Source organism: Sus scrofa, chromosome 5 (assembly GCF_054392235.1).
Source record: "Sus scrofa isolate SSC_HxYL_T2T_F1_AM1 chromosome 5, Sscrofa_HxYL_maternal_Yorkshire_Landrace_v2.0, whole genome shotgun sequence".
Taxonomy (NCBI): Eukaryota; Metazoa; Chordata; class Mammalia; order Artiodactyla; family Suidae; genus Sus; species Sus scrofa.
The window spans coordinates 53,136,338-53,157,505 of NC_139387.1; the positions used below are offsets into that span (position 1 = coordinate 53,136,338).

Consider the following 21,168-nt stretch of genomic DNA (forward strand, 5'->3'; position numbering starts at 1 on the left):
TTTTTCTTGGCTCCTCCTTATATTTTCTAGTTCCTTTCTGAGGGTATCTGCATTACTGTTCATATCTTCTCTTAATTCCTTCAGTATTTTCACTATTTCTCTTTTGAACTCCAGGTCTGTCAGACTGCCGAGATCTGTTTCATTGTTGACTGTTTTAGGTGAGTTCTCCTGTTGGTTTGACTGGGGGTGGTTTCTCAGCTTCTTCATCTTGCTTGTTGTTTTCTTTCTCCTGAGGGAGTTGTGCTCTCCGTGATCGGGCAGTGTTTGCCTTGTCACTGCCGTGGAATATTTCCTGAGGGCTGGCATTGTTGGTCAATCTTTTTTGAGGCAGTGTGGCTTTTCTGGAGTGTTGATGGGGCTAACAGTGTTTCTTTGAAGCAAAGGAGGACTTCCTGAGGGCAGACAGGACTGAGAGGTCCACACCGCGATGGTAGCAGACTTCACTTGGTCATGCAGAGCTTGCTCTGGTGTTTTTAGGCTGTGGGGTTCTTGCAGGGGGTTGGCGGTGTTGGGCAGCTGCTCTTTAGGGGTGCATCACCCCTTGGCGGCTGGAGCAGCTATCTGGGTCACTGAGAACCTGAGAGGCTCTTCCCTAGGGCAGCCCAACTCAGAAGGACAGCCTGAGAATGTAGGCGGATCTTTTCACAGTCTGGCTGAGCTTGTTGCAGCTTTTCTGGGCTGCAGGGGGTCCTGCCTGGAGCTGGCAGTCCTATGCAGCTGGTCCACTAGAGCATCCCCTGGGGGCTTGGGCGGGTAGCAGGGCCGTTGGAAACCGAAGAGGCTCCTCCCCGGGGCAACCCGACTCAGAAAAACCGTCCGAGAATTAGGCCGATCTATTCACAGCCTGGCTAAGCTTGTTCTAGCTTTTCTAGGCTGCAGGCCTTTTCTCGGGGGCTGGTGCTGTTTGGTGCTGCTCTGCGGAAGTGTAGCCCCTCCAAAGGGCAAGCAGGCCTGTGCAGGGACAGCCCCTGCGGTGGTAGGCTTCAGGCAATTGTTGAGGCCAGCCCTCCTGGATGGCAGGCAGCCCCAGGTCCCTGAGAGCGTAGGGCGTGGCGGGGGTGGGGGGAGGGGATGCACTGGGAAGCACAGTTTTCAGCTAGCTAGTGGGCCTGTAAGCTTGCTGTGGCGTGGGGGGTATTCTATGGGGACCCACCCCTTCTTCTCTCCCCTCCCCAGCACGGGCGCAGACCAGGCTCTTCTCTCAGGTTCCCTCTGATGTGGCTTTCCCCTTCCCCACCCCTGGAGTATTGCTCCCTTCCTCTGCGACAGCTTTGTTTTCTAGTCTCCCAGGCAGTCTCTGCCCCGTCAACTGGTTTCTAGACCTCCCAAGCAGTTTCTGCTCCGCCCCGCCCCCCTAGCCCGGGGACTAATCTCTGGAGCTGAGGTCTCGGTGCCCAGCCCCCCTCCCAGGCGTCCCCCGGCCCTTTCTCAGGAATTAACCTTCGGAGGCGAGGTCTCAGCGCCCAGCCCCCACCCAGGCGTCCCCTGGCCCCCTCTCGGGGACCAACCTTCGGCGGCGAGGTCTCGGAGCCCAGCCCCCACCCAGGCGTCCCCCGGCCCTTTCCCGGGGACTAACCTTCGGAGGCAAGGACTCGTGCCCAGCCCGCATCCAGGCGTCTCAACTTTTGGTGACTGTGCCCGTAGTTCAGATGGTCCGTTGGGTTCTTGATCGGCCCCTCAGCACTCCAAATCACTGCCACACTCCTCTCTGCATCTGGAGATTCCTCCGGTTCGTTTGATCTTTCGCCCAGTAGGTGACTTTCCAGGGTGCGGGATCCCTTTCTCCTCCACAGTTCCCTTTCAGGAGCCCCCGTCCCACTCGGATTCACCTTCTCTCACTCTCCTCTTTTCTCCTGTTCTGCCCAATAATGTCACGAATTTCTTGCCGTTATTGGAGTTTAGGTTCCTCTGCCAGCGATTGGTTGCTGTTTTGTGCAAGTCATTTATTCTGCAGATGTGCTTTTTTTGTTGTGTTTGTGCGAGAGGGCGAGCGTGTCTTCCTACTCCTCTGCCATCTTGTCCTCTCCGGTTCTCCTTTTTCTAATTCATCTAGGTGGTGGGCTAAGTTGTTGATTTGAGATTTTTCTTCTTTTCTGAGGAAAGCCTGTATTGCTATGAATTTCCCTCTAAGCACTGCTTTTATGGCATCCCATAGATTTTGAATGGTGATGTCTTCATTATCACTTGTCTCAAGGTATTTTTTAATTTCCTTCTTGATTTTCTCATTGACCCCTTGGTTTTTTTAGTAGCACGTTGTTTAGTCTCCATGTAGTCAGTTTTTCGTCATTTTTCCTGTAGTTTACTTCTAGTTTCATGCCATTGTGGTCAGAGAAGATACTTGAAATAATTTCCATACCCCTAAATTTATCAAGGTTAGTTTTGTGCCCCAATATGTGATTGATCCTTGAGAATGTTCCATGTGCACTTGAAAAGAATATATATTCCAATATTTTTGGATATAAAGCCCTGAAAATGTCAATTAAGTCTAACTTTTCTATTGTGTCATTTAGGAACTCTGTTGCCTTATTGATTTTCTGTCTAGAGGATCTGTCCATTGATGTGAGTGGGGTGTTAAGTCTCCTACTATTATTGTATTCCCATCATTTTCTCCTTTTATATCTGTTAGTATTTGTTGTATGTATCTGGGTGGTCCTATATTAGGGGCATATATATTGACATTGTAATATCCTCATCTTGAATGGATCCTTTTACCATTAAATAGTATCCTTCTTTGTCTTTCTTCACTGCCTTCATTTTACAGTCTATTTTGTCTGATTTGAGTTTTGCAATTCCTGTTTTCTTGTCTTGTCCATTGGCATGAAATATCTTTTCTCATCCCCTCACTTTCAATCTGTATGTGTCCCTTGCCCTAAGGTGAGTCTCTTGTAGATAGCAGATTGAAGGCTTTTGCTTTTTTGTCCAATCTTCCACTCTGCGTCTTTTGATTGGAGCATTCGGTCCATTGACATTTAAGGTAATTATTGGTAAGTATGTATTTATTGCCATTTTGAACCTTGTTTTCCAGTTTATTCTATATTTCTCCTTTGTTCCTTTCTTTTTTTGGTTGGATGATTTCCACTTATTTTATGCTTGTGTACTTTTCTTTTTAGTTTTTTTTTTTGAATGTAATGTTTGGTTTTGATTTGTGGTTGCCCTGTTTTTTAAGTATGTTAACCCCTTCCTATATCTGCTTGCTTTAGTCTGATAGTCATATAGGCTCAAACACAGTTCCCATCATGGCTCAGCAGAAACAAATCTGACTAGCATCCATGGGATGTAGGTTCTATCCCTGGCCTTGCTTAGTGGGTTAAGGATCTGGTGTTACTGTGAGCTGTGATGTAGCTCATCCTGCATTGCTGTGGCTGTGCCATAGGCCAGCAGTTACAGCCCCCATTCAAACCCTAGCCTGGGAATCTCCATATGCCCTGAGTGTGGCCCTAAAAAGAAAAAAAAAAAGTCTAGATTTTCTTACTTTCCTTCCCCATATGCTATGATTTTGAAGTCCTTTTTTAACATCTTCGTGTTTGTCCTTTTGCTGTTCCTTGTGTTTATCATCACTTTTACGTAGTTTATATTTTTCCTCCCTTTTAGATCTGTATGCTGGCTTATTTAAGTGATTGCTTTCTAATTGTGATTTTTCCCCATCAATTTCTTATTACTTCTTTTTCTTCTTTTTTCTCTTTTTTTAGAGAAGCTTTTTAGAGAAGCTCTTTCAATATTTCTTTTAGAATGGGTTTAGTATTGCTCTACTCTTTTAGCATTTGATTGTTAGAGAAATTCTTTATTTTCCCTTCTATTTTAAATGATATTATTGCTGATTAAAGTATTCTAGGCTGCAAATTTTTTCCTTTTAGAACTTTGAGTATATCTTGCCATTTTGAACCTTGTTTTCCAGTTTATTCTATATTTCTCCTTTGTTCCTTTCTTTTTTTGGTTGGATGATTTCCACTTATTTTATGCTTGTGTACTTTTCTTTTTAGTTTTTTTTTTGAATGTAATGTTTGGTTTTGATTTGTGGTTGCCCTGTTTTTTAAGTATGTTAACCCCTTCCTATATCTGCTTGCTTTAGTCTGATAGTCATATAGGCTCAAACACATTATTAAAAAAAATATAGGAGTTCCCATCATGGCTCACTCTGTGTCTCAGACTCTCTTCTGGCCTGTAGTGTTTCTGTAGAGAAATCAGCTGATAGCCTTATGGGGGTTCCCTTATAATTAACGCTTTTTTTTCTCTTGCTGCCTTTAGAGTCCTCTCTTTAGCTTTAACTTTTGCCATTTTTATTATAATATGTCTTGGTGTGGTCCTATTTGGGTTCAACTTGTTTGGGCCCTTTTGTGCTTCCTGTATCTTGATATAAGTTTCTCTTAGATTTGAAAAAGTTTTCAGGCATAATTTCTTCAAATATATTTTCAATACCCTTTTCTTTTTCTTCTCCTTCTGGAATTCTTTTTTTTTTTTCTTTTTAGGGCCACACCCATGGCATATGGAGGTTCCCAGGCTGGGGATCTAATTGGAGATGTAGCTGCTGGCCTATGCCAGAGCCACGGAAATGTCACATCCGAGCCATGTCTGTGGCCTACACCACAGCTCATGGCAACACCAGATCCTTAACCCACTGAGTGAGGCCAGGGATTGAATGTGCAACCTCATGGTTTCTAGTCAGATTTGTTTCCACTGCACCACAATGGGAACTCCTGGAATTCTTATTATGCATAAATTGACCTGCTTTATATTATCCCATAGATCTCTTGCATTGCTTTCATGTTGTTTCATTTGGTTTTCTGTCTGCTGTCCTAATTGGGAGATTTCCATTATTCTATCTTCCAAGTCACTAATTCATTCCTCTGCATTACTCATTCTGCTGTTTAGTGACTTTAGCTCAGTTTGTGTCTCTGTAAATTAATTTTATAATTTTTCTTGGTTCCTCCTTATATTTTCTAGTTCCTTTCTAAAGTAATCTGCATTACTGTTTATATCCACACTTCTTAATTCCTTGATATTCAGCCTTAATTCCTTCAGTATTTTCACTATCTCCCTTTTGAACTTAGTGCCTATCAGACTGCAGAAGTCTGTTTCATTGCTGCTTCAGGTGAATTCCCCTGTTCTTTAACTGGGAATGGTTCCTGAACTTCTTCATCTTGCTTATGTTTTTCTTTTTCTGTGAGTTTAGGGAAGCCAGACTGTAGTCTTGGAGGGCTGCTTCTATGCAAGATCACCCCTTTGTACTTTGTGGGGTTTACTATTTATTTTTGGCATGGGAGTTTGGATATTTGCTGTCTCTTTCTTTGGTATGAGCAGGTTATTATCCCCAGGATGCTGAGTGTGTTTCCAAGGATAAGGAGACAATGGGTAGGGCTAGTAATCAGTGCCTGGTTGCTGGGCTCTTAACAGCAGCAAGGACCTGCAGGAAGGTGGTACAGGCTACTCCTAGTTGCAGGCCCTGGGAAGTGGTAATGAGCCTTAGGCAGATTTATAAGGTGCCCATGGTATTTGGCAGTGGCAGCAGCAGGGTGTGTGAGTTCCCAGGGGAGTGAGAGCAATGACAGGTAGTGTTTGGTCACAATTCCCTCCTCTGTGGTGCCTCTGAGGTGATTGGGGCTGCAAGTGGTACCTGTTCAGGGACCCTTAGTGGTAGCTGGCCATGCCTACATCTGGAGTCAGAGATAACTGTGGTGGTTTACCCCCACTACCTGTAAACCATGCAGTAAACACCCTGTCCTGCTTAGTCCAAGAGGCGCTGCACCAGCTGCTTCTATTTGCAGGGTCTTGGGAAGGGACAGTGATCAAGTGTCTGGGTGCTGCCCAGAGCATTTGGAGGTGGCAGCAGCAGGGCAGATGTGTTCCCAGGGGAGTGAGAGCAACAACAGATGGTGCTTGGTTGCAGCATCCCCTTTTTTTTGCTGACCTTTGAGGTGACTTGGGCCACAGGTGGAGCCTGTTCACAGGCCCCTAGTAGTGGCAGGCCATGCCTCCTTCTGGTTTCTGAGAAGACTTCTGTGATTTGTCCCTGCCACCTATAGAGCACACAAGAGGCACCACATCACACTTAGCCATCACATCACACTGGCCTTAGCCCACACAAGATGTGCCCAGCTACCTGTAGCCCTTGCAAGTGGCTTCTCAACACCAGAAGGCTGCACCAGAGGCTCCCTGCCCTCTGAGAGCCTGTGCATATGTAGGGAGATTCCTATGGTGGTCTGCCCCTCCTCCTCTCACCCTCCCCAACAATGGCACCTTGCTTCTCCTGTGATCCCAGACCTCTGCCCAGGGTCCCGCTGCTGTGGCATTTCACTTCTCTGCCTGGAACACTGTTTCTTAGCCCCTCAGGCTGTCTCCACAGAGCCAACCCTAGTCTTCTCCCCAGAAGTGACCTCCAGAGCCTGCATCTCTGCACCTGGCCCCCATCTGAGCATCTCAGGTTGTGGTTTCCAGGGTGGTGGTGCAGATAATCTGTTTAGCTCTCACTCTAGTTTTCCCTCCTCAGTCCAGCTGCTGCACTTTTCTCATCAACTGTGAGGTCCCCCCTCCATCTTGCCTGATCTCCCCACTGGTTGGATGGCTTCCCAGGGTATGGGTTCCTTTTCTCTTTCACAGCTCCTTCTCATGAATGCTAGTTCCATCCTGATTCCTTTTCTCTCTCTCTTTCTCTCTTTTTTTCTTTTGTTCTACCCTGTTATGTCAACAGTTTCTTGCCCTTTTTGGAGGTTTAATTTCTTCTGCCAGCATTCAGTAGGTGTTCTGTGTGAATCATTTTACATGTAGATTTTTTTTTTTTTTTATGTGTTTGTGGGGGAAGATGAGCGTGATGTCTTGCTCCTCTGCCATCTTTATCCCTCTTTTTGTTTCTATTTGCATGGAATATGTTTTTCTACCTTTTTACTTTTACTCTTTTTTTTTAGTCTTTTGTAGGCAACATATAGTTGAGTCTTTTTAAAATCCATTCATCCACTCTGTCATTTGGAGAATTTAGACAATTTGTATTTATTGATAGGTAAAAACTTACTATTGCAATTTTGTTACTTGGTTTTTGCATGTTCTTAATCAATTATTCCTTTCTTCCTCTCTTGCTCTCTGCCTTTGTAATTTGATTTTCTGTAGTGGTATGCTTTGATTTCTTTCTCTTGTACATCTATTACATGCTTTTGCTTTGTGGTTCCAATGAGGCTTACATAAAACAGACTTAGAAGATGTTTTAAGCATAAAAAAATTAACTTTGAACACATACAAAAGCTCTACTTCTTTACACTGCCCATGACATATTTTGGTTTTGATATCATAATGTATATATTTTTGCCTTGTGTGTTCACTAACAAATTGTAATTTTAGTTGCTTTTAATACTTTAGTCTTAAACTAGAGTATGATTGACCCACATTACAATACGAGGGTATTTTGAATTCAATTATATATTTACTTTTTTTTTTTTTTTGTCTTTTGCCCTTTTTAGGGCTGCACCCATGCCATATGGAGGTTCCCAGGCTAGGGGTCTAATCGGAGCTGTAGCTACCAGCCTATGCCAGAGCCACAGCAATGCCAGATCTGAGCTGTGTCTTCAACCTACACCACAGCTCATGGCAACACCAGATCCTTAACCCACTGATTGAGGCCAGGGACTGAACCCACAACCTCATGGTTCCTCATCAGATTCATTTCTGCTGCTCTATGATGGGAACTCCTCAAAAATATATTTACTTTTATCAGGGAGTTTTATACTTTCATATGTTTTCCTGTTATTAGTGTCCTTTTGTTTCATCATCAACTCCCATAAACAAATATATGTAAGGCCAGTCTAGTGATGATGAACTCCTTCAGCTTTTCTTTGTCTGGAAACCTCTTCATATTCCCTTAAAATCTGAAGGAGAACTTTGCTTGGTTGGCAAGTTTTTCTCTCAGTACTTTGAGTTCATCATCTCATTCCCTCCTGGCCTGTAACATTTCTGCTGAAATATCTGCTGATAGTCTTAGGGTGTATGGTACATGCAGGGGGACTATAAGTCCTGGGTTTAGGGTAGTGGTGTGCCAGAGCCCAAGTCATAGGAACACCTGGCTGCAACACTGGTAATGTCATGTGAGGTGCAGGTGTTTGTGGAGAGGCTATGGAGTTGGGGTTTGGAACATGGTCTGAGCAGAGTGGCCAGGGCTCTAGAGCATGAGGTATGCAGTGTATTGGGGGTGGGTGGTCCTGCTCCCAGGACTGGGTAATAGCAGATCCTTCTTCCAGGGTGACTAGTAGCAGTGTCGCCCTTTATGGGATCTGTGGTGGCAATGGCTATTTGTTACCTTGAAACTGCCAGGATCTTCCATGTAGCAGGCTGCTGGGATCCAATGCTGATGAACATTATGGAGTCCTTCACCATGACAGGGAGTTGAGGTCCTCAGTGGCAAAGGCTGCTGGGGTCCTCTGTAGAACAGGCTGCTCGGTTCTGGTGGCAGATATCATGAGGTTGATACTGTTAATCCCCACCTTTTGTCTTTGTTCCTACAAAGACATCTCCAGGTATCTCAGCTATGCCAATCTCCCCAGTGAGACTTTCTGTGTGGTTTTTCTGGTTTTTGCTCCCCTGTGTTGCTGCAGATTCTTAATTGGAGTCTTAAGCCCTCCCTGGGCGATATCATTCATGGATGGGTAGCTAATTGGCATTTTTCCCCCCATGGGAACATGAAGGCTAGTGTCTCCTACTCTACATCTTGCTGATTTCATTCTGCATGAGTCTCTATTTTAAGTTAATCAAATAACATGGAAGTTCTTACCACATCAAAGAGCTTCTGGAATTCCCACTGTGGCTTGACATATTAAGGACCTGAGGTTGTTTGTCTCTGTGAGGATGCACGTTCAATCCCTGGCCTCACTCAGTGGGTTAAGGATCTAGTGTTCTTGCAAGCTGCAGCATAGGTCACAGATAGAGCTGAGATACAGTGTTGCCATGGCTGATATGTAGGCCCCAGCTGCAGTTCTGATTCGACCCCTGGCTGGGAACTTCCATATGCTGCAAGTGCTGCCATTAAGAAAAAATTGAACTTCTGCTTTGTTGTCATTGTGAATATGGTGAAGGGATGTGCAAGGTTACCTTTTGTAAATCCCAAGTGGTAACAGACAGTTTGAAGAAAGTGGAAGTCAGAAATAGTTCTTAATAGAAATGGGCAAGATAACTGGCTTTAGAAATCTTTGTAACTTTACTGTCATGCTCTGTAGAGCTTGAAAAGCCATGTTGATACAGTCCATTACCAGTCTTATAACCTATATTTGACTAACTTATCAGGACCATATCTGGGGCAAGGGGGTCAATGGATAAAGTAAAACTTTTCTATGTTTGGCCTCTGTGATCACAGAGTCAGCCTGAGGTAGGCATCCAGAAGCTCATTCTTCCTCTGACATTCATTTTTGCCCTCACCTCACTTCTTCCCTACCTTACTCCTCTCCTGTTAGTTACACCCTGAATGTGCCCCCTCATGGTCAGGGTTGGAAAAGGGTTCTCGTGGTGGATAAGTGTGGATCCATTCAGTGGGTTACTTCTTACAGCTATAGGATTCACTCTATCCCACCCCTCTCCCATGACATTTTCCATTCTTCAAATTGCAGTATTAAGACAAAACCAAACCAAACCCAAACAACATTTTAACCTTTATTGAATACCTTTGGACAGACTAATATTGAATATGATTTCATTGTGTTATGAACACCCCACTCAAGCTGGGGATGAAATAGATGGAGGTGAGTGAAGAGAAATAAGAATCTCAGGCTGCCTCACTGAGAGTTATGAGTAGGGGACCATGAGTTTATGCTGACCTACAGTTTTCTTGGTATTTGATAGTCCTAGTATAGGCATGGGGTTGTCAGGGAACTGAACTGATCCAGAGCTGGGATTTTCTGCAGTTCATGTCCACCCATTCTGGACAATGGATGAGGGCTTTGAGCATTAATAAAAAGTAGATGAAGTGGTAGTCTTTAGGACCAGTCCAGGTATGAAAGGAAGAAGGGAAGATGCATGAGGGAGGAGATAAATAAGGAAAAACAAGAGGGATCAAAGGAGTGGTAGGGTTTTTTTGTGTGCTTTTTTGTTTTGTTCTGTTTTTTAGGGTCCACGGCATATGGAAGTTCCCAGGCTAGGAGTCAAGTTGGAGCTACAGCCGCCAGGCTAGGGTTCAAGTTAGAGCTACAGCCCCCAGCCTACACCATAGCCACAGCAATGTGGGATCCAAGCCGTGTCTGTGACCTACACTGCTGCTCATGGCTACACTGGATCCTTAACCCACTGAGCAAGGCCAGGGATCAAACATGCGACCTCATGGGTTACTAGTCAGATTTCTTTCTGCTGCGCCATAATGGGAACTCCAGGTGTGGTGGTTTTAATGAAGATAAAGAACATCAAGTGTGCTTTTTTTCCCCTCTAGTCATTTTAATGAAAAGGGAAACTATCTAAAGCAGTGGTTCTCAAACTGGGGGAAAGGAGAGGGACTTTGCAGAAGACATTCGGCAACATCTGGAGACATTTTTGGTCATTGTCATGGGAGTTTCTACTGGCATCTAGTAGGTACAGGCCAGAGGTGCCACTGAGCCTCCTACAGCATACAGTATAGCTTCCCACAGCAAAGAATGACCCGGCTTAAAATGTCAATAGTGACATGGTACAGAAACTCTGTCCTAAGAGAGTGCCATTTTAATCTGAAAACCATGATGTGTCTCCCCAAATGGAAACACTACCCAAGATTTTTTAAATGCCAGGTTAGGGAACCCTCGTTTTCAGCACAATTCATACTGCTAGGAAGGTGAAAGTGAAGGCCTACAAGGAGGCGGGTAGATTTCAGGAACCCCTGAAAGGTGGTGAGTGTGACTATAGCCTTCAAGCCACCCACCATGGCCCAGTACCAGATGCCACCTTTATATAGCAGAAAGCCTCCTACAGAGGCTGAGCCACTGGCTCTGTCCCACGGGGTGGGATGGCCTTTCAATCCCTAGAGCAAAGATGCCCTCTTATTTGGTTGGAGGCAGCCTCTACTATTTAAAATGCCCTCTTTCTATTTATATTAGTTTGGATTGTTTTCATAAGTGAGAAATAGCTACACTATTTTCTTCTTAAGCTGTCACAAATATTAGTCCATCTCATGGCTATACTATATTCTTATCCTGTAATTTTTCCCCTTTTGTTATTTATAGACCAATCATCTAGATCTAGTGGCTAGAGAATGGATCTTTTATAGCTGGTTTGTTTTCCTGAAAAAGCTAGCAAATCTTTTTGTGTTCTAAAAATATAGGGACAACTTCTGTACTCTATTTTGCTACAGAAGAAGGGTCATTTCTGATTGCTCATTAGATGTTATATTTGGAAAACAGCCTCTGTATTCTGCTTCTCAAATGTGGGGGAGTTCCATTATTATTAAGATCACACAAAATGAGAAGCCTCAGAGTCCAGTTGAGACAGACCAAACTAATAGCAGATGTGAACTAGAGTAACAATTCTCTAACAAGTATCAGAATCACCTGGAACACTTGGTAAAACAGAGATTGCTGGGCCTCATTCCCAGAATTTCTAAATCAGTAGGCTTGGGATGGGGGTGGGGTGAGAATTTACGTTCTGATGAGCTCCCAGATGGCACTGATGTTACTTATTTCAGGATCACATATTGTTAACCAATGTGATTTTCCACATTTATCTTGATTAGTTCTATTTCAATGTTAAATTATGTTTGGGAAATAAAGTCTTTATAATATTTTGCACAATATAGTATTTTACTCTGTTAGAAAGGCTAGATTTAGTTTTTTTAGCAGGTATTCCTGTGAATACACATATCTGAGAGTGAAAAACCTTAAGCCTTAAGACATTTTGCAACCTTGTGTATTCACAGCAACAGTTGCTATGATTTTTAAGGACTGAAAAATCATCTCTTGAAAAAAACCAATTTAATAAATGCTCACCAAAATTCTATGTAAACACATAAAAACTTAAAATAAGAGCCAGACTTTAGGTAATAGGCCTGAGTAGCCATGTTCCTCATTTGTATAAAACAACAGATAGAGAACATATTAATAATGACATCATCCCTTTTAGTTATCAGTCTTTTTAATTATTTTGGTTTATAAATAATCACTAAAAGTAGAACAGTATTTTAGAACATCCTCCTCCCACTTTTGAAATTTTCATTCTGAATTTGAAGATATGATATTTTAAAAAAATTTTCTTGTTCTTAGTCATTAGAATTAAACAGAAGGAGATCAAGGTGCCAGAGTAAGAGGATGCGGAGCTTACTTCCCTCCACAAACACATCAAAAATATATCTGTATGTGGAGTGATTCTCCCTGAAAATAAACTGGATACTGGTAGATTCTTCTACAACCAGGGCACACAAGACATGGAGTTTGATAGGAAGGGAAGAGATCACATTTGGACCTGTGTCCCTAGGAGGGGTAAACAGAGGAAGGGGAGGTTTACACAGGCTTGGATAGCCTCCCTGGGGAGTGAGGCAGTTAAAACCATCCAACACTGGCAGGATGAGCCCCCTTAGCTTGTTTGAAAACCAGTGGAACTGACAGAGGGGCTGTAAAACACCTGGACTCTATTGGTGAAGAGCACACATACTTGCTTAAAACAAGGCTGAGGAAACAGATTGGAAGTGCCTGGGACTCTCGCTATTTCCCTGTGACCACCCCAACCTCAAGCTGTGCACCCATTCTGGCCCCCTCTCACTCTGTGACATAGCTCAATATTAAGGTGAAAGCTGCTGAGGCTGTGTAGAGTGTACAGTTGTGGAGGGTGATGCTGGCCTAGACTTAGTGAGATTTCTGAATGGAGCAAGGGCAACCATTACTGGTACTTGTGGAGGCAGTAGATTGGGAGCAATCTGGAACTCTGGTGTGCCAGAACCACTCCAGTGTGCACCCCAGCCCACAGTGGGTGCCCTCTCCAGCCCCTCTAACTTCTCCCCTCTGGGTTAAAGATGCCAATGCTAGGATGAGGGAAGAGCACACACTTAGAGGGAACAGAACCAGTTTGGGCTTGGCCTTCAGGACTTCTGTCCTCAGTAGGGTGGTGTTGGTCACTAAGCAAAGGAGAAGCCCTGGCTCACACCTGGCTCTAGCTCTAGTCTCTTCATCTCCAGCCTCACATCCTATCAAGGTAATAGCTACCAGCATGCCCTGGGGGAAGATGTGACTCATGCTCACTTGAGACCCAGCTCTTCCACCAAAGTCAATGGCACATGCAGACTGTATAGGGACACTTCACAAAAAGATACCACTTCAAGATTGGAATAGGTAACTGTTTCACCTAATTACATAGAATCAGAGAAAGTTAAGCAAAGTGAGAAGACAGAGGAATTGATTTAAAATGAAAGAACAAGAAAAAAAACCTGAAAAAACCAATTAAGTGAACAAAGAGAAATTATGTATCAAAGAGTTCAAAGCATTAGTAATAAGAATGCTAACTGAACTAGAGAATAGAGATGAACACAGTAAGAATTTAAAAAACTAGAAAATATAAAAAAGAACCAGAAAAATAAAATAACTGAAATGAAAAATATACTAAAAGGAATTAAAAGCAGACTAGATACAGAAGAACATGTAAGTGATTTGGAAGATAGAATAATGGAAATCATCTAATCAAAAGGGCAGAAAGAAAAACAAATTTAAAAAAATGAACAGTTTAAGGGACCTCTGTGACAACATCAATTGTACCAACACTCACATTATAGGGGTCCTAGAAGGAAAAGAGAGAAATTTGTCAAAATGCATTTGCTGACATTATGGCTGTGAATTTCCTGAACTTGAGGCAGAAAATACATACAGGTACAGGAAGCACAGAGTCCTAAACAAAATGAACCCAAACAGATCCACATCAAAATTTATCATAACCAAAATGGCAAAACTTAGAGCATTCCAAAGGCAGCAAGAGAACAACCAAAAGAGTCACATGTGAAAGGACCCCCATAAGTCTATCAGATGATTGTTCTGTGAAAACTTTGCAGGCCAGAAGGGAGTGGCATGATATGTTTAAAAATGCGGAAAAGGGAGAAACCTACAACCTAGGATATTCTACCCATCAAGATTGTCATTCAGAATTGAAGAAGAGATAAAAGTATCTTCTCAGACAAAAAATTAAAAATTCATCAATACTAAAACTACCCTAAAAGAAATGTTAAGGGCTCTTTAAGTGGAAACAAAAAGGTTACAACAAAAAAGACTCTACAGGAAAAGGAAAAATCCCACTAATAAAAGAATATATATAGTAAAGACTGGGGATCAAACCACTTAAAAATCTAATAAAAAGATCAAAAGACAAAAATTATAAAATCAACTACAATAAACAATGAAAGATAAACATGAAGATGTAAAATATGACATCAAAAAAATAAAACATGGAAGAGGGGAGTGAAAGAAAAGGTAGATCTTTTAGACTGTGTTTGAACTTAAGTGATTACCAGTTTAAAACAAGTAGATATAGTTATAAATTTACTATAGTTATATATCAACGTCTATGAACCCCTTTGTAACCACAAAACCCAGAAAGGAACACAAGCATACCACTAGAGAAAATCATTAAACCACAAGGGAAGAAACAAAAAGAAAAAAGAATGGAGAACTCCAAAACCAACCAGAAAACAAGTAACAATAAGTACATACCTATCAATTATTACTTTAAATGTCAATGGACTAAATGCTGTAATCAAAAGATGTAAAGTAGCTGATTAGATAAAATGAGACACACATATATGCTACTTACAAGAGAGCCACCTCAGAGCTAAGAAAGTGAGGGGATGGAAAAAATACTTTCTGTAAATAGAAATGACAAGAAAGCAGGGTTAGCAATACTAGTAACAGACAAAGTAGACATTAAAGCAAAATCTATAACAAAAGACAAAAAAGGACATTGTATAATGATAAAAGGATCCATACAAGAAGAGGATATTACATTTGTTAACACATATGTACCTAACACAGGAGCACCTAAATATATAAAGCAAATATGAACAGACATAAAGGATAAAATTGATAATGATGCAATAATAGTAGAGTGAGTACTTTAACACCCCACATACATCAATGAACAGATCATCTGGACAAGAAATCAATAAGGAAATACCAGTCTTAAATGACACAATAGACCATTTAGACTGAGTAGATATCTAAGATATTTTATCCAAAAACAGTAGGTTACACATTATTGCCAAGTGCATATGGAATGTCCTCTAGTATAGATCACACAAAACAAGTTTCAACAAATTTAAGAGGATAGAAATTATATTAAGCATTTTTTTCCAAGCAATAGAAACTAGAGCAAAAATAAACCCATGGGACCTCATCAAACTGAAAAGCTTTTGCACAGCAAAGGAAACCCAAAAGAAAACAAAAAGACAACTTACAGAATGGGAGAAAATAGTTTCAAATGATGCAACTGACAAGGGCTTAATCTCTAGAATATACAAGCAACTTATACAACTCAACAGCAAAAAAACCAATCAATCAATGGAAAAATGGGCAAAAGACCTGAATAGACATTTCTCCAAGGAAGATATACAGATGGCCAACAAACACATGAAAAAATGCTCAACATCGCTGATTATAAGAGAAATGCAAATCAAAACTACCATGAGATACCACCTCACACCAGTCAGAATGGCCATCATTAATAAATCCACAAATAACAAGTGCTGGAGGGGCTGTGGAGAAAAGGGAACCCTCCTGCACTGTTGGTGGGAATGTAAACTGGTACAGCCACTATGGAGAACAGTTTGGAGATACCTTAGAAATCTATACATAGAACTTCCATATGACCCCGCAATCCCACTCTTGGGCATCTATCCGGACAAAGCTCTACTTAAAAGAGACACATGCACCCGCATGTTCATTGCAGCACTATTCACAATAGCCAGGACATGGAAACAATCCAAATGTCCATCGACAGAGGATTGGATTCGGAAGATGTGGTATATATACACAATGGAATACTACTCAGCCATAAAAAAGGATGACATCATGCCATTTGCAGCAACATGGATGGAACTAGAGAATCTCATCCTGAGTGAAATGAGCCAGAAAGACAAAGACAAATACCATATGACATCACTTATAACTGGAATCTAATATCCAGCACAAATGAACATCTCCTCAGAAAAGAAAATCAATCATGGACTTGGAGAAGAGACTTGTGGTTGCCTGATGGGAGGGGGAGGGAGTGGGAGGGATCGGGAGCTTGGGCTTATCAGTCACAACGTAGAATAGATTTACAAGGAGATCCCGCTGAATAGCATTGAGAACTATGTCTAGATACTCATGTTGCAACAGAAGAAATGGTGGGGGAAAAACTGTAATTGTAATGTATACATGTAAGGATAACCTGACCCCCTTGCTGTACAATGGGAAAATAAAATTAAAAAAAAAAAAAAAAAAAGCATTTTTTTCCAAACGTAATGTTATGAAAGTAAAAATAAGTTACAGCTACAAAACTACAAACACATGGAGACTAAACAACATGCTACTAAAAATCCAATGCATTGGTGAGGAAATCAGAAAATACCTTGAGACAAATGAAAATAAAAACATAAATTTCCCAAATCTTTAGGATGCAGCAAAGACAATTCTGAGTAGAAAGTCTATAGCGATACAGGCCTACCTCAAGAAACAAGAAAAATCTCAAAACAACCTAACTTACCATCCTCAAGGCATTATAAAAAGAGGAACAAAGCCCCCCCCCCCCCAAAGAGAATAAAGATCAGAGAAGACATAAATAAAATATAGACAAAAATATAGGAAAGATCAATGAATCCAAGAGCTGTTGTTTTTTTAAATAAAGTTGAAATTTTTAGTCAGACCATCAAGGAAAAAAAAAGGAGAGGTGATGTGAATAAACCCAAATAAAGGTAAAAAATGAAAGAGGATAAATTACAACTGCTATCACATGGATTCCAAAAAAAAAAAGTACAAGAGAATATGACAATTATAGCCAACAAACATGACAATCAAAAAGAAAAGTATAAGTTTCTAGAAATATACACATCTTCCAAGACTGAACCCAGAGGAGGAACAGGCTGGTCATTAGCAGTGATTTTGTACTCAAAAAAATCCCAGTGAACCAAAGTCCAGAACCAGAGATCCTCACAAGGGAATTCTACCAAACAGATAAAGAAGAGCTAATGCTAATCCTCCTCAAACTCTTCCAAAAAATTGAAGAGAGGGAAACATTCCCATAATTCATTCTGAGGCCACCATGACCCTGATAATAAAACCAGTCAAAAAAGGACAAAAAAAATTAAATTATAGGCCTATATCTCTGAATATAGATGTAAAAACCCTCAAAAAATGTTAACAAACTGAATTCAACAATATGTAAAAAGATCATACACCATGATCAAGTGGGTTTATTCCAGGGATGCAAAGATGGTTCAGTATGCAAAAATCAATCAATATGATATAACATGTTAAAAAAGGAAGAATGAAAATCACATCATCATCTCAATAGACCCAGAAAAAGTAAATTTCACAAAATTCAACTCTCATCAAACTTAATATAGAAGAAACACATCTCAAAAGAGTAAAGGCCATTTATGACAATTTCGCAGCTAACATCTTAACTCAATGGCGAAAGTCTTTTCCTCTAAACTCAGGAATAAGAGAAGCATGCCCACCCTCACCACTTTCATAGTCTCGAAATCTTAGTCACAGTAATCAGACAAGAAAAAAAAGGCATCCAAATTGAAAGAGAAGTAGTAAAACTGTCAATATTTGCAGATGACATGATATTCTATAAAGAAAACCCTAAAGTCTCCATCAAAACACTATTAGAACTAATAAATGAATTCAATAAATTTGTAGGATACAAGATTAATATACAGAAATCTGTTGCCTTTCAATACAATAATAATGAACCATCAGAAAGAGAAAGCAAGAAAATGACCCCATTTAAAATTGCATCAGCAGTTCCTGTCACAGTTCAGGGGAAACAAATCTGACTAGTAAACATGAGGACACGGGTTTGATCCCTGGCCTTGCTCAGTGGGTTAAGGATCCAGTGTTGCCAAGAGCTGTGGTGTAGGTCATAGACGCGGCTTGCATCTGGCATTGCTGTGGCTGTGGCATAGGCTGGTGGCTAAAGCTCTGATGTGACCCCTCGCCTGGGAACTTCCAAATGCAGTAGGTGCAGCCCTCAAAACGATAAATAAATAAATAAATAAAATAGCATCAAAATAAACATAACTGAAGAGGTGAACGATCTATACTTTAAAAACTGTAAAAGACTGTTGAAGAGAATTGAAGAAGATTCAAAGAAATAGAAAAACATCCTACATTAATGGATTGGAAGAATTAATATTTTTAAAATGTCTGTATACCCAAAGCAATACAGATTTATTACAATTCTCATCAAAATAAACATGATATTTTTCACAGAACTAGAACAGATCATCTTAAAATTTATATGCAACTACAAAAGACCCTGAATAGCCAAAGCAATCTTGAGGAGGAAAAAAAGCTGGAGGTATCATCTCCAAGACTACCTATTATACTACAAATATACAGTAATCAAAACAGCATGGAACTGGCACAAAATAGACACATAGATTGATGGAACAGAATAGAGAGCTCGGAAATAATCCTGTGTACCTATGGTCAAATAATCTATGCAAAGGAAGCAAGAATACACAATGGAGAAGAGTCAATCTCTTCAATAAGTGATGCTGGGGAAACTGGACAGCTACATGCAAAAGAATGAAATTATAACATTTTCTCACACCATATAAAAATAAATTCAAAATAGATTAAAGATCTAATCTAAGACCTGATACCATAAAACTTTTAGAAGAGAACATAGGAAGGACAGTTTTTGATGTAAATCATAGCAATATTTTTTTGGCTCTGTCTCCTTAATGCAAAGGAAACAAAGGCAAAAATAAACAAATGGGACCTAAATTTAAAAGCCTTTTGGAGTTCCCTTAGTGGCTCAGTGGTTAACGAACCCGACTGGGATCCATGAGGATGAGAGTTTGATCCCTGGCCTCCCTCAGTAGGTTAAGGATCCAGTGTTGCCATGAGCTGTGGTGTAGGTCACAGACTCTGCTCAGATCCTGCGTTGCTGTGGGTGTAGGCCAGCAGCTGTAGCTCCAATTAGACCTCTAGCCTGGGAACTTCCATATGCTGTGCGTCTGGTCCTGAAAGCAAAAAATAAAATAAAATAAAATAAAATAAAAGCCTTTGCCCAGAAATGGAAACTCTCAACAAAATTAAAAGACAACCTACTTAATGAGAGAAAATATTTGCTAATGATATGACCAATAAGGGGTTAATATCCAAAATATTCATACAGTTCATACAACTCATATATTCAAAAAATGGGCAGGAGGCCCAAATGGACATATTTCCAAAGAAGGCATGTACATAGCCAACAGGAACATGAAAAGATGTTGAACTTTGCTAATCGCCAGGAAAATGTAAATCAAAACACACACTGAGACATCACCGAACACCTACCAGAATGACCATTACCAAAAAAAGACCACAAATAGCAAATGTTGGCAAGGTAGGGGAGAAAAGGAAACCCTTTTGGTAGGAGTGTAAATTTGTGCAGCCACTACAGGAAATAGCATGGAGGCTCCTCAAAAAACTAAAAATAAAACTACAATATGACCCAGCAGTTCCACTCCTGGGTATATATATTCAAAGAAAATAAAAACACTAATTCAAAAGGATATATGCACCCCAATGTTCAAAGCATCAAAGCAGGGTATGGAAGGTATTTATTTATAATAGGCAGGGTATGGAAGTGACCTAAGTGTCCAGCAACAGATGAATGGATAAAGAAGATGTTTATATATACATACACACACACACACACACACACACACACACACACACACACACACACACACACACATATATGTAACACACACAATAGAATACTACTCAGCTGTTAAAAAGGATGAGATTTTGCCATTTGCAACATGGATGGACCTGGAGACTATTAGGCTAGTGAAATAAGACAAAGACAAATACTATATGTTATTACTTGAATATAGAATCAAAAAATAAAACAAATGAATGAATAACAAAACTGAAACAGACTCACAGAGACAAAAGAACAAACTAGTCTCAGTGGGGAGAAGGAAATGGGGAGAGGGGCAATATAGGGGCAGAGGGTTAAGTGGTACAAACTACCAGGTATAAAATAAGCTACAAGGCTATATTGTACAACATAGGGAACAAAGATACTTTTTAGTAACTTTAAATAGAGTGCAATCTATAAAATATTTGTATCTGTGTTGCACACCTGAAAGTAATATAATATTCTAAATCAACTGTATTTCAATTAAGAAAAATTAAACTATTTATGAAGATCGCATTCTACAAGATAAGATGTAAAATAAAGTTGACTAACATTTTTCAGAGTGCTGACAAGTATTATAAAATGATCTTTCTATGGGAAATATCAGAGAACTATTTCAATATTTCAAATATTACCTATTTCATAAAAATCTAATTTCTAGTATTTTAAAAAGAAACCATGTGCAAAAAAAATAATAATAATAAAAAGAAACTATGTGACATGACGTAAAGGATTTTATGGTAATACCTAATTAGGAAATGATAGATTAATCAGTTAAATAATTTCTTTCTGGGAGAACTTCTCAGTGATTTTCATATGTTTAATAATCATTATGGCGAGTTCCCATAATTTGGCTCATTGGGTTAAGAACCTGAGGACATGGGTTTTATTCCTGGCCTTGCTCAGTGGGTTAAAGATCTGGCATTGCCATGAGCTGTGGTGTAGGTCATAAACATGGTTTGGATCCAGGTTGCTGTAGGTGGCAACTGCAGCTCCAATTCAACCCCTAGCCTGGGAACTTCGTATGCTGCACATATGGCCCTAAAAAGACCAAAAAAAAAAAAAAATCATTATGAATCTGCAGTCGTGAGACATTTTTCAATGTGGCATGTTTGAGGCATTCTCCTTCACCTAGTATTGTTTTGGAAGTGCTTAAAGACAGGAAGGTAAATAGATTTGATGTATATGTTGACTCAGTTGAATATGAATGGTTGCCTGGAGTTCTGTGTTGAGAAGGATTCTGAAGCCTAGTTGGTTTCAACAAGAAAAAGTGTGTTTGTTTCTTTGGCTGTGTCTTCCAGGTGTGTGGAGTAGATGGTGGCACAAATACTATGATCTGCTATATCTCCTCTAGAAAATCTAAGA

The 21,168-nt window shown here is 40.5% G+C and overlaps 1 protein-coding gene across 6 annotated transcripts in view; it reads right to left on the minus strand.

The window, feature by feature from the left end:
* The window catches only part of ARNTL2 (aryl hydrocarbon receptor nuclear translocator like 2), a 195,791-nt gene that overhangs the window by 34,492 nt on the left and 140,131 nt on the right, over positions 1–21,168 (minus strand). For 5 of the 6 annotated variants that reach the window (XM_021092151.2, XM_021092159.2, XM_021092153.2 and 2 more), the window contains one exon: positions 8,279–8,421. In XM_021092151.2, coding sequence (XP_020947810.1) covers positions 8,279–8,421 — 143 coding nt within the window. Of the gene's footprint in view, positions 1–5,905; positions 6,015–8,278; positions 8,422–21,168 lie in introns of all 6 variants that reach the window. The other variant, XM_084956486.1, reaches the window with a different exon arrangement.